This window comes from Siphateles boraxobius, unplaced genomic scaffold (genome assembly GCF_051911475.1).
Source record: "Siphateles boraxobius isolate OS27281-9 unplaced genomic scaffold, OSU_SipBor_1 31, whole genome shotgun sequence".
Classification (NCBI taxonomy): domain Eukaryota; kingdom Metazoa; phylum Chordata; class Actinopteri; order Cypriniformes; family Leuciscidae; genus Siphateles; species Siphateles boraxobius.
The window spans coordinates 5,924,896-5,939,767 of NW_027508931.1; the positions used below are offsets into that span (position 1 = coordinate 5,924,896).

A 14,872-nucleotide genomic window follows, 5' to 3' on the forward strand; every position below is an offset into this window, starting at 1 on the left:
CTCTCCTCGAAGAGCGATCGCCGCGAGCGCAGAGTTCTCAAGGGAAAACGCTCGCAATGCTGACAATCGACTCCCTCGAGAGCCGACTGGGCATTGCTGCACTCCCAAACAAGCCACACTTAGCTCGTGTGAATCCCCACCCGTGATTTTTTCTTTGTACCGAGTACAGGGGGGAACACACTTCTTATACTGCTCGCTCATATTGGTTTTTTTATATAAAATATATATAGTGAAAACTCCTGACAAAACAGACAAACACAATCGACAGATTCAGACACACACAGAGCTGCTGAAGTAACTAAAAGCTGGCATATTGTGTACTCAGGGGATATTTATAGCTTCCTGGTCGATGACGTCACTCGCCGTACGCTCATTCTCTCCATTGACTGATTTCATTCATGCTTCAGACGCGTCACGCTGAGGGCGTTCCCACTGCGATTTCACGCAGCGGTAGTCCCTGAAGGGGAACTCCCATATCTTAAGCTTGCAAATCAAGTATGATGTGCAAAGCTTGGTTTCGTGTTGTTTTTTCTTACAATTGTCCTGCATGTTTTCTTTCTTTTCTGCCTTATTTTTGGTCTCAGATGTGTTTGAAAATATAGATCCCTGAAAAAAAAAAGTGCCAAACAAAGAAACCAGAATACACAAATCTGAACCGAAACAATGACGTAAACAATTTAACAAATTTTAGGTATTTACAATTGCACCATTTTCAAAGCATATTAAATTCACGGAAGCGCACAATGTGTCGCAAGTCCAATCAAGATGGCGGCATGTGTGTAGACGTGTGTGTTTGCTCTCTTCCTTTGTCCTCCACTGTTTAATCAAAGAGTCATAGGCTACTTGTTTGAATATATATTCATTTATTTTATTTATTTTTCTATTTTTCTTGATGCACGCGGCCAGACAACGCTTAAATATGAGTTTACCCCTCTTTGTGCTTCTTCTGTGCTGCTGCATGACCTCGAGGAAATCGGGGATCGATGCACCTTTTGGCGTTGAGGACACCGCTGAAAGTGGCCAGAGTGAGCCCGAGGTGACTGCGCTCTGTCTATGGCCGCAATGGTATCTTTTGTATGCCGGGACTGCTCCGGTATCGCCTAATGAGCATGGCCCGATGCTTCGGATATCTTGGAGAGACCTTTCTCGTGATTCGGTACTCGCTTTCGGTGATGTCCCGCGTGGATTACGCTGCTTGTGGCTGCACGAGAACGGGAGATATTCAGCCAGAGCAACGCCTACCTGCTGTAAAGATTCGACCACAGATGGCCAAGCAAGGAGATCATGGCTATTTTTCATCTTGCTTCTATTATCGGGTAATGTTCACCCCAACCCTGGTCCAACATTATCCCAATTACAAATGCCCAACGATCTCAAATCTTCTCATGGATTACGTTTCTTTCATTTGAATGTGCGTAGTCTGATTAATAAAATGGACTCTCTACGAGTTTGGGCCGACACGACTGGTGCAGACATAATGGTCATAACTGAGACATGGCTAAATGCCTCAGTCACAAATGATATGATCAATATCGATTCATATACAGTCTTCAGATCTGATCGTGTAAAAAAAGGAGGAGGAATTGTGATTTATGTGAGATCCACTTTAAACTCTTCCTGCATACAGACAACCAGCAAACCGAATGGTCTCGAACTTCTAGCACTCAAATTAAATCTCGTTGCCGGCTCCTATATTATTGTGGTTGGTTGTTATCGCCCGCCTTCATCGTCTTCAAGCGAGGTATGTACTTTACTTGCGGACTTTTTTCATGATTGGACTAAATATGAATTGATTATTCTTGGCGACTTCAACTGGGATTGGCTGTCGCCATCTTCTGATCTCTTCAAGGAGACCTGTGACTCTCATTGTTTGTTACAGCTGATTAATTCAAAAACCCGGATGAATCATAAGGATTTGGACAGATCTACCTTATTGGACTTAATTTTAACTAATGCTCCCCACAGATATTCAGCATCTGGAGTCTTTTGCAATGACATTAGTGATCACTGTGCAGTTGTCTGTGTGAGAAATTGCAAAATTCCTAGAACTCCACCACGTTATATTTTTAAAAGATTTTTTAAGCATTTTAATGAACAAGCTTTTCTACGTGATCTCTATCATAGTGATCTGGGTGCAGTTTCCAGTATGCCTGATGTTACATTGGCTTGGGATTATTTTAAATTGATATTTTCATCAATTTGTGATAAACATTCTCCAGTCAAAAGATTTAGGATAAGTGGAAAAAATAACCCTTGGTTTTAAGACACCGTTTCCACCTCCATAAAACAGAGAAATGCTGCTTGGGTTAAGGCCAAGAAATCTAACAATCCCCTAGACTGGATCACCTACAGAGCTTTACGAAATAAATGCACAAAATTAATCAAAAGTGCAAAACGTGATTATTATTTGTCTACCATAAATGAAAATATAAATAATCCCACAAAGTTCTGGAAATTAATTAAGTCAACTTCAGTACCAAATCAACTATTTAAATTTCCAGAGCATTTAAATGTTAATCATACTGTAGTCAAGGGCAGAGAAGTTATAGCAGATACTTTTAATAATCATTTTACTTCAGGAGGCTCCACGTCCGATGCCACTATTACGGGTGTTAATATCTTAAATGCTGATCCTATTCAATACTGCCCGTCAGAATCTTTTAATTTTGCACCCATAACCATTGCGCAGGTTCACAATGCCCTAACGAATTTAGACATTAAAAAAAAGGCAGGATTCGATCAAATCGAGCCTTATTTTCTAAAAGTGGCAGCTAATCTCGTATCAGAACCTATAGCCTCTATATTTAATTTAAGTCTCGTTTCAAATGTTATACCTAAATCGTGGAAATCGGCAATGGTTACCCCACTATTTAAAGGGGGAGACCCCTTAGATCCAACTAATTACCGTCCTATCTCCAGATTGCCAGTTTTAGCGAAAGTTTTTGAATCACTGATAAATAATCAATTAAAACAATTTCTATCGGCTAACAATATTCTACATGATTACCAGTCAGGATTCAGAACAGGACATAGCACCATTACTGCAGCTATGCTAGTCTCGAATGATATTATATCCTCTTTAGATAGTAAAAAGTCATGCGCCGCATTATTCATCGATTTATCAAAAGCTTTCGACTCCGTAGGTCACAAGTTATTGTTACAGAGACTTAGGTCTATAGGCCTCAGTGAAGCAGCCTTAAGCTGGTTTGATAATTACCTTTCAGAACGCACCCAATGTGTGTCTGTGGAAAACTATAACTCACCTTTCCTTCAAGTCAATATCGGGGTTCCCCAAGGATCCGTTTTAGCCCCTCTTTTATTTTCTATCTTCATTAATGATTTAGGCAATGGAATAGAGTCAGCGAAACTGCATTTGTATGCAGACGATACAATCATTCATACAACAGCACCTACTTTAAATCAAGCTCTGAACCATTTACAGAATGCTTTTCAAGTTTTGTAGCATTCATTGTCTCAGTTAAAATTGGTTTTAAATACAAAAAAGACAAAATATATGATTTTTAGTCGTGGCCGTTCCAAGGTAGCTGATATTTCAATCTCAACCTCTAATGGTATTTCTCTAGAAAGAGTCAGTTCCTATAAATACTTAGGAATCTGGCTTGATGAAAGATTAGCATTCGATGTACATATTGATATGTTGCTGAAGAAGCTTAGGCCAAAATTAGGCTTCTTTTTTCGCTCAAAAAATTGTTTTCCATTTGAGGCCCGAAAGAAATTAGTAGAGAGTGCTTTTTTATCCATCATTGATTATGGTGATCTCTTATATGCATGCAGCTACTACTCTACTCAGAAAATTAGATTGCGTGTATCACGCTGCTTTACGCTTTGTTTCTGGTGCAGAGTCACGGACACATCATTGTATTCTTTATGATTCCTTAGCTTGGTCATCTCTACATCAAAGGAGAAAACTACATATGTACTTATTCATTGCAAAAGCTCTTTTAGGTAAGCTACCTTCTTATATCTCAAATCTTTTAATCTATTATACAAATACCTATCAAACTAGGTCTAGCTCTCGCCTCCGGCTAAAAGTCCCAAGGGTATTGTCAGAATTTGGTAAAAGTGCTTTTTCTTTTTACGCTCCTTGGACTTGGAATGAACTACAAAATGTATTGAAGCTAGATGCACTTCCAGCCCTGACCTCTTTGAAACGTCTTTTACTCAATGTTTTAAAGGAAAATTGTAACTGTTTTCCTTGACTCATTTTTATCAATGTTGTCTGTGAATGTGTAAATTGTGATATTTCTTTTCAATGATTCTTGTGTATGAACTTTTTTTTTTTTTTTTTTGAGCCGCCGTCTTGACCAGGTCTCTCTGGAAGAAGAGATAGCAATATCTTAATGTGATTCTCCTGGTTAAAATAAAGGAATAATAATAAGAATAATAAAATGTGTTCTTAAAAACATTGCAAAGAATAATCAAGTTTAGTAGAATTAATTTCTGCACGTCCTCGCCTAGTTTCTTCACCTCTCTCAACAATTACGACTCCGGCCAACACCGCCTGAAGGAAAGACCTTGTGCGAATCAAAGTGGTAATATATTTCAACGCTGACCTACTGTAAGTGTAGCAGGTTCCTCGAATCAACATCTATGACGAACAACCCTCAGGGACACAGCAATGCAAATCAGACCAAAAGTTACTCAAGAGATTGTAAAGGAAAACATTTAAATTTTCTGGCTAGGGCAGCAAGAATCTGTATTCTTAGCTGTAATCTATAAATTTGTCCTTACTTCTGCACTAATAGTACGCTGAAGAAATGAGTCCTAAAAACTCCAAAACAAGATCGCATTTTTGCACTTTGGGTTTCATCGTCCCGATGTCAATGTGTGTGTTATTTTTGTTTAAATGTTTTCATCTTTTTTTTTCTATAACATAATACATCAGTAATACTCAGTGTTGGGGGTATTGCATAACAAGTAACGTAAGTTACATTATCAGATCACTTGTTCAATTAACTAAGGTTACTTTTAAAAAGTTTGTTTTCCCCTTTATTGACTAACATCTCTCTTGCTTCCATGCTGAGAGGCATTGGGAGTGAGGAGCAGAGGCGTTGTGTGCGCTGTGTAAACATGATTGTTATTGTAGTCCTATCTCGCTTGCACAAAAACATATTCAGTATTCTTTAAAGTTAATAAAAACAGTTGCAGACTCAGAATATTAAGATATTCAGAATAAACCTGCACTATGTTAAATAACAGAAATATACATTATCTATTTGATCTCACTTCAGGCATCCCACTTTTTGCTGCTGACCTTCAATGATCCAATTCAACCATACTAATAGGCTTTAAATAAATATAAAATTTTCTTCTTTTCTGTTCTCTGTCTCTTTTTTTTCCCGAAGTAAGTGTTGAACTTTCTTCTTCTGCAGTCCAGAATGGCAGCACATCTGAAATGTTTGTTTGAGCTGCGTCCTCCACTGTACAGGCATGGATTTGTCTTTCCTTCAGCCTGAGGCTTATTCATTTCACTTTTGGTGTAAACATTTGCCAAAATTAGAACAGCCCAGGTAAGGAAAAAGTAACGCAAATGTAATGTAGCACATTACTTTACATAAAAATTAACTAAGGCAATTTGTTACTTTTTAGGGAGTAACAAAATATTGTAACGCATTACTTTTGTAAAACTCAACTATTTTTATTATAGCTAATAACTATATTATTATTTTTTTTTTTTGAGATTTTATATGTCTTGAAAAAGCCAGCTAGTGGCTAAATGAGAATACAGAAGTTGTAGGAGACACTAAATTTCATAAACTTTCCAACTTGTTTATTTTATATAAAACACTTTTCGGAAGCTTAGTGGTGGGGACGCTGAAGTCATGTGACCATAATGTAGTTAATTTAAAGCCTAACTTTAGATTTTATTTCTGGGGATTGTATTTAGGCTTCAAAATTCATTAAAACATCTTCACTTGTGAAGATTATATTGTTGAATACAATCATAAACCTTTCTTTGTCTCAGGGTTTATTTTCTGCAATAATCCAAAAGCTTATGGAAAAAGTCTTTTGGAAATTTGGATTTCTTTCCCCATGGCGACCAGGGTGAAATTCCAGCTTTGCCTTTATACATATATCACTCCATGCATAATTTCTCTGCTAATCCATTTGACTTAATCAGAGGTAAGAGAGCTTGAAAACAAAAGAATGGGTTATCTAAACCATCAAGTAGCACTGTCACACTGATAGGTGTCCACACCGCAAAACTATGGTTGGCCAAAATCATGGTGGCAACGCACATTAGTAGCACTAAATTAAAGTTAAAGAGAATTGCAAATGCAAGATCTTACCTTTCCAATAGACCTGGGAAAGGGGGCTCGCTGGTTCTCTGGGACAAACATGGGAGGCACCAGCAGGGATCTTTTGGTTCGGTATGGCATTAAGTCTGACAGACCCAGCATCTCCTAAATCACAGCACAGACAAGAAGAAAAATAGTTCAAATGTGAGGTCTTGTGAGGACTTGTACTTTACACCAAATTTAACACATGTTAGCTCATCTTTTTTCCTAAAAGGACATTTAGATGATTGCTTTATTCTGTACATCACAGGAACATCCATTGTGCTAAGTATTTTGCTCAAGGGGACAATGGTGATGGATCATAAATAAACGCTTGGCGAGTTTTAACCTACAACCATTCAGTTGCCATCCCGGATCTTTAACCACTACGCTATTATACACCACATTAGTCCCATAATGTTATGGATACTTTATAAAATCAATGTAAATCCCTTCATGAAGGACACTACAAACTCTTCAGTGGATACTTCCATATAATAACATAAAACATAAAAACAGCCACAATACATCCTATTACATACAGGAGAGTTACTGAACTATGCAGACATATGATAGCGCTAATTGAAAACTCTAACGAACACATCAATACAAATGAGACACACAGTGCTCTTACAAAAGTCATTAAAAGTGGTCATTATGGCAGTTATGTGGTTTACCTTTCCAGCTACTGCTTCCCTTATTCAGATAGAAGCTTAATTGAAAGCCAAGTTCCATTTCAGAAACTAAAACTAAGCAAATAATGTAACAAGCATTCATTCTTTGACTCTAAAATAGAATTGAGTTGAGAGACTCATAAAGAGAAAAAAGTGACAGAAAAAGAGACATTATGCTATATAAGGGATAGTGTACAGTCAGCTGGTCATTATCGCAAAATATTGCTCTTGTGTGTCAGCCTGATGGGGTATATTTTGTGATAATGACTACCTAACTCGACATTATCCTACGTATTATGCGGCTACTCACCAAATAAGAAAATACTAAGACTTCAAATATTGATTGAAGTTAAAATAATTTAAGGAGCACAAAGTGATATGAGAGTCATTCAATTAGAAATACAAAAAAGGTTAGTGCACATCCCAAACACCCTAATTGGGCTCTGGTGCAGGACAACAAATACCTATGTGGAATAAAAACCAACTCTCAACATTATATTACAACCATGTAGGAGATCTGTTGGCATGGGTAGTAATGAATTATAGAATTTAGTGGTCATTACAGAAAAAAACTATGGACCACAGAATATCACAATTGACCAATCAGAATCAAGAATTCCCAGAGTACAGATTTTAAGATACAGAACCAGCAATCTGAGCCACAGATCTCATCCTACCCAAACGTAAATGCAGTAAATGTGTTTGGTTTTATGTGGGATCCGGCTTCAATGTGGTTATTTCCGGTTTATTAGCATCTCAATTCAATAAACCAGCTATTCAGCCTCTCATGTTACTCGCTCTGATTCGTTCTTGCTTCTTTGCCATTCTGTATTCTCTTTCCTTTGTCAACACTGGTGCAATTACAGCTCCTAAGGGCAATTAGAAGACAGCACAAATTATATTTGTCACTCAGCACTTGACTGCAGGGAGAAATAGAATATATTAGCATGGTGGCAGCGACCCATGCAAGATCCCGCTGGCCCATGTGGCATGAGTAAATGACCCTATAATGTATTTTGATGACCTGGCTCAAAATGCTTTCCGCAAACCAATAGGTCAAGGCTTAGCTGGTTAGCATGGACAAGTTAGGTCCTGCTGGTAGACACCGGAACTGCACCAAAGGCAGGGTTCGTACGGGTGCTTGAAATCCTTGAAAATGCCTGAATTTTGATGGGTTTTCAAGGTTTGAAAAGTGCTTCAATTTTGGATAAAATGCTTGGAAATGCTTGAAATTATAACTGCATTTCTTTCACAACAAATACCTATCTGACTGAATAGTTTGTTTATTAAATGGAGAAATAAAATGTAGCCCTTCAGATACAGAGCAATTTGCGCTACCCTGGCCAGAGCAAAAGTAGGCAGAGTTTTCATTTTGATTTCTGCGCTTGTTTGGATGCCCCGTTTTTATTGGCCGCGCAGGTAATCGTCACAGAGTGCAGCAGCAAAAGTTGAGCTATTTTTAACTTTGACCGCGGCGTACGCTCAAGCTCGCCAATGCTGACATTTTTTAATGGCAGAGTATCTCATACAAAATAATAATAATAATAATAATAATAATTTTTATTTAAGACTTCGTAAAAATATAAAATGATAAATTTTCTGAAAACAAGTCTTTATATTTTGTGTAGTGTAAATGTTTTTTTGACATTTAACTGGAAAAATAGACAGATACTCTTTTTTTTTTTTTTTTTTGCATAGTGGCTTGAGTTATTGGATGTGCTAGTCAAGCAGGCAACTGCCATTGAAATGAATGCCAATGAATGGTAATGCAAACAGATAGTTTTTCAAAGGCATTACAGACCACCTTTATCCCAACAAAGAGGAAACCAGTCATAAACATTTTAAAGTTTTTTGTATAAAAAAAAAATAACATAAAATTTGAGCTGACTATAGTACAATATGAAAATAAGAGATAAAATAAAAGTATATTAGCAAATCGCATTAGAACCTAAATGGCCCTACTTGATCTGACCGGACAGAAGATCCCATTTGCGAAATGGATACATCACACCACCATCTCTGGGAACAGCCTGGGCTATTAATGTGAGGAAGAGTGTCTTGAGTACTTTTCAGCCTGATATCAAGATTTATGTATGACATATTTCAGGATATTTCCCAGCCAAAAAATTAAACATTTATCACAAATCCCAAAGGATAAGTCTTAATAGTTTTTCATTTTAGTAATAAAAATCTCTTCTTGCAATGAATTATTACAGGCTCCTGTTGTTTTGATGTCATTAGCAGATACACGCCACTGTTTCTCTCCAAAAACTCCCTTTATTGAGGGAATTACTTTCACCATCCTGCTGTCATGAGAAAAAAAAAGGCCATTAAACACAGAGATTAATTCTATTATCAGAGTAAATGCTGTATTAATAGTCAAAATTAGTTTTATAGTGAAAAGAATGAAAAAGAATCCAGGTCTCTGTGTGTTCAGAAAAGTATTAGATACCTTTTTTGCTTCACGTAAGCAGCATTTCAGCTGAGGACACGGCGACAGCATGCCGCCACACAGATCCCAGCATGCATCTGAACTCATTACAACAGTCAACCTATCTGAGCTGCATTAGAAGACAGAATGAGGGGGAGGGAGAAAGAGCTAGGGCAAAAAAGAATGTCACCTAGTAGCAACTGGAAAACGGCAGCTACATTGAATACACACAGAGTTTGTCAAGGCTGAAAAAGCAGTTTTTGCCAATCCAGTCATTTTTATGCTTCTATTTCCATTTCTATCTATTTCTATTTGTGTTTGTTTATCTCTCTGTCTCTTTTGCTCCTCTCCTCCAAAGGCCAACCCGCTAAACAAGTTTACTCTACAGACAGAGAGATACCCTTGACAAGCTATTTATTGTGTCCTACTCGTATGTCATTTTTTCTTGGGTGGGAAATGGTTGGGGTCTGGTCAAAAACTTTGCATTTACATCGGAAGCACAGAGCGTTCTGTCCTTGCTGTATGTCTTTGGCCAGGCTTAGCAGGAGTGGAATAATGGGGGAATGAGAGAGGCTGGAGATTCGGTGTCGCTGGACCCCAAAGACTGTCAGGATGACAGAGCGTACAAAGGTGGAACGGAACGAACGGAATGAAGTCATTTGTTTGCATTGCTCTGACACAGCATTATGGCCAGGTAATGCACCGCATCATCATAACCTGGCTATATCCGATACCCACTCTCAGAGATGGAGCAAACTAATCTGTTTATGTGTATACTGTGCACCTCTGAATGTGATTTATCCAATCAGAATCTGAGCAATTCGTTTTACATTAGTTTTAAATCTTTTGATATTGAAGGAAGTTTTTAATAATGAGTTAATTGTGAGACTTATCACACAGTTTTTTTAATCTTATCTTTTAGTTTATTTATTTTTTACTTAACCAATCACAACAAATAAAAAGAAACAATCAAATGAGCAGAATTACCTTATATTTGTAAAGTTTGTAATTACCTGGATTTTCAACAAAAAAAGTGGCAACAAGTCTTAAAGAGTGAGTCACTTAGTCTTTCATTTAAAATGTTCATGTGTCTAACTGACTCAGAAATAATCAAGTCATTAAATCATTCATTCAAATGATTCATCCAGCAACCCGTGTGTTGCTCAGAGGTGTGCGATAGCTCTGCTGATGTTTCTTTTTTCAGTCATTTTAATTATTGGAACAAAAATAGACAAAGTAACTTGCAGTATTGTGTCTAAAATGTCAGTTTTGATTAACCATAGTTTATTGAAAAGAACAAATGTCTTGCTCCTTAAAGGGATAGTTCACCAAAAAGAGAAATTCTATCATCATTTACCCTCGTGTTTATATAGCTTTCTTTCTTCTGTATAGAACTGTAAGAAGATGTGGACCCCAACTTTCTTCAACATAACTTATTTTGTGTTACAACAAAAAAATATGTCATTTGGAATGACATGAGGTAAATTTCATTTGGGGGTCAACTATCCCATTAAAGGGTGCATATTGTAGCCTTAAAACCTGCATATTTTCTTTGGTATAGTTATTTTAAACTCATAATCATACCTGCATCACCTCCAGAGATTAATAAAGTTACTATTTGTCCTTCAGCCACTGTACTGACACCTATAACATGCAAGAACAGCATCATAGTAGTCTCTTTGTGAGATTCACCTTGGCTGAGAGCACATTTCCAAGAGAAAGTAAGCAATATGTTCTCCCATAATAAGGGGAGTTTATGATATTCTCATCCACTACGTACAATGTAAGAGGCATAAGTAACAGAGTGACGGGTATTACGGTGAAGATGAAACATCTCCTTCAACTCATCGACTCTCTGTGGTGAGCGATAGGGAGAACGAGAGAGACTGATGGAACTTTAAGAACCTTGTCTGTTGGAAAAATTAAGGTCTGCATGGAGGTTATTGATGAACTCCTTTGCCACTCTTCACCCTCCACATTCTCAAGGACAGAATAATGCACCGAATCGCTCTGAGAACAAGACCTGTTGTATGCGTTTTCCACACCTTTCCTCTGCCAGTGATGAGTGTTGGCTGGAGCGTGCTGACAAACTGAAAAGAAGATAGTCATGAATCTTTAATGCTTCCTGTTCATAAATTACAGAGGTACAATCATCCCTGCTTTGGCTTTCTCCGCTCTGTGAGGTAGTTTGAGCTCTCATTAATAACTGAAACAGGGGAGGATTAAAGATTAGTGGCACACGAATCCCAGTCGTGAAGTACATTGCAGCACTGAGCTGCATTGAGGATTATGCTTTTTGAAAATTTTCCCACCATTTAGCAAATAGATGATGTGTGTTAAGCAGTTTTAATATGTTTTAGCTTATTTTCAATCCCTGCAATCATCTGATGGCTCATGGTTACCTCCTTGCATGGAACTGAACGGGCAAAATGTAGGTTAACAGTTCTGAGCCTCAACCATTACAGTGGACCAGCTGCCTTTTCTGGACAAAACTGCAACACAAGCAAATTCTAAATCACTAAATGAGCTGCTGGCTTATGGGAACCCAGGTTCATGTCTGACCTGGGTCATGTCCCAATCTAATTCCTCCTCTCTCACCCCTAAAGCCATGTTTCAATTTCACTTAAAAAAAATAAAAATAAAAATAAAAATAATAATTAATTAATTAATTAATTAATTAATTAAATAAAAATTAAAATGTGTATACAAATATTAATAATGGTAAGAGTCAATAAGGTTGATTATGCTCTGAAAGCTCCAACACCACCGATCTAACACCAAGAAACTTTCCAGTGCAGAAAAAAAAAACTAAGATGAGATCAAATCCCTCAATAAGTTTTTTCCGTAGTCATCACAACTCATCATTAATTAAAACACAGGGTGGACAGAGGCACCACATCCTGCCATTCTGCTGCTGACTACCATATTGGGATGAATCATTACTCATTTTCGACTTCTCATTTATCCAGATGGAGAGACGAGTTAGAGTGCCAGACAGAAAACCTGTGGGTTTGCATTGCAGATGATATGCCTGCAGTGATTCATCCTAACAGTCCTGTGCAACCCCACATTCTCATAGGAAGCATTGAAATGACTAGCTGGCAAGTACCTAAACGCCTATAAAACCAGCAAAAAGCTGAAACCTAAGTCTGGTTTAAGATGTTTTTTTTTATTCTTCTTTTCTCAGCAGGGTAAGCAACTTAACACTCATAAAGTACCACTCACTATGACACAAGAACATTACATTACTACCACCGGTCAAGGCTAAAGACACCAGAAAGGCCAATAAACAAGTAATGGCAATGAACAAGACGGATTTCCGACCTGTAACCTTGTGACTGGGTCATCCTCTTCTTTAGAATAAATGAAAAATGACTGTGAAAGAGAAAACCCAGTATATTTATTTCTCTAGCCTCCAGTTTTTCCAATAGATTACATATTAAAAAGTATGAAATGTCAAGGTCTTAAAAATTCACAGCATTTTTTTTTTTGCACTTTGGTGGTTACACAAGAAAAAAAAAAAAACCTTCTTATTCACACATAGAAACGCCAGGGAGGAAAACAAATCATGAAATGAATTCGTATATTGATCCTCTGTAAAATACTAAATTATAGCTTGAATTCTCACTTTTCTCATAAGGCCTTCTCTTCACCCTTGCTGTGCTTGAACAGCAGCTAGAATTACATCACGTCAGACTCTGGAGAAGACAGAGGCCTTTTCCATTTCCACTTGCACTTATCAATAATCAAAATCCAATAAAATGGGCATTAAGTCAAATATGGCATCAATAAGAAGTGCTTCCCTTCGGCATGCGCTAGCTGATGCACGGCATTCTGCTGGGAACAAACCAGTGGGTTGGTGCAAGTTTTATTTTTGAAGGCTTAGCCTGACTGTGATTACACGATGCATGATCCATAATGACCCTGCTTCCCGCCTCAGCCTCTACACACCACTGTTTTCCCCGAGCTCTCTCACGTAGCAATCACTTCACTCATGCTATGTATCTCATCTGAGAGTATAATTCACAGTTTATCGTCTCAAAGAGGTGGGAGCTTTTCATTCACTATGGCACTATATGCAATATAATACAACTACACCTTTTAATCCATGGTGAAAATGGTTGTGTTACTTCATTTTTTTAATGGAAACTGTGATACTCTTTTCTGGATTCTTTGAGAAGATAAAAGAAAGTTTAAAAGAACAGCATTTATTTGAAACAATTATTTTGTAACAATGTACTGTAAAAGTCTTCAATAATGCTTAATATTTGATAATCCTTGCTGAAAAGAAGCTAGCTTTATTAATACCCCAAAATGGTAGTAGTTTTTAATAAAATAAACACCAATTAAATTAGAAAATTAAATACAAATTGTATTTAATGAGAAACAGCCATATCTGGTCAGATTGGCAATTAATTCCAATGAATTGATTCAACTGAAGTATTTAACCTGATGCTGTTTATATATGGGTAGGGAAAAAAAGCCATTATGAACATAAAAAAGCCCCAGGGGGGCAATAAGTTAAAGTTAATTTCTGACACTGATCTCCTCTGAATAAAATATGTGGCTGTCCTCACAGAGACAATGAAAGGACATGATGGGTAATTTCCAGTCTGAGCTGGAGTCTGTCAACTGATGGCAGTTAAGACACACAGACTGACACATACATCCAGTTCTGAGATAAGAGAATCATGGGTGTCCAGACATACAATGTCTCCAGCATAGAACACCATTTAAAATGACATGATTGAAAACTTCAGACCATTTACAAAACATACACACACACACATAAAGCATACAAAATGAGAGAAACGCTTACCCTGACTGTTTGAGGAGATCTGGACGGTGCTCCCATAATGGTCACTTGTGCCATGTCATCGACATTAACATTGACACCATGGACAAACATGACGTCTCCGCTGTCAATCACGTCTTTTCTAGGAACCAGATTCAGATTCTCGTCTATTAGGAAGTTAGGGTTCGATACTTCAAACTCCACACCCTCATTTCCAGCGCAGTCGTCAAACACCACTGCAGAAAAATGCACAAAGAAAAAAAGATGTTTCCATGTTAGCTTAAGAGAAATAAACACATGAAATAGTGATATGGAGCCAAGTCGATATCATATATCGCCATATAGATGAAAAGGAATGTTAACGGATAGCATTGTTTGGATGACCGTATTCAGTAACAAGTCACCTAGAATCACTTCCACTGCAGAAATTGTCAAAAAAAGGGCTCTTTTGAGGTGATACATCTCTTATCGTTGATGGAAAAATGGACTTGCTGTCGCAGAAAATGTCCCTGAAAAGGTGACTATGCCTGTAGAAGCTATCCCAGAGCTCATTCATTCATGAGCTAAAGCAGGTAATAAATAAAACAGCCTATGGCTCATTCATCAATGTATATAAACGTGAAATAGAGAACTTTAACCCTCAATAATATCGACCCCACTTTCATCTTCACCA

General features: G+C 37.5%; 1 protein-coding gene across 2 annotated transcripts in view; it reads right to left on the bottom strand.

Annotated features, from left to right (window-relative positions):
- The window catches only part of cdh13 (cadherin 13, H-cadherin (heart)), a 426,287-nt gene that overhangs the window by 255,012 nt on the left and 156,403 nt on the right, over window positions 1–14,872 (bottom strand). For both annotated transcript variants that reach the window (XM_077193535.1, XM_077193536.1), the window contains 2 exons: window positions 14,224–14,435; window positions 6,312–6,425 (listed from right to left, as the gene is read on the bottom strand). In XM_077193535.1, the coding sequence (XP_077049650.1) occupies window positions 6,312–6,425; window positions 14,224–14,435 (326 nt within the window). The remainder of the gene's footprint in view (window positions 1–6,311; window positions 6,426–14,223; window positions 14,436–14,872) is intronic.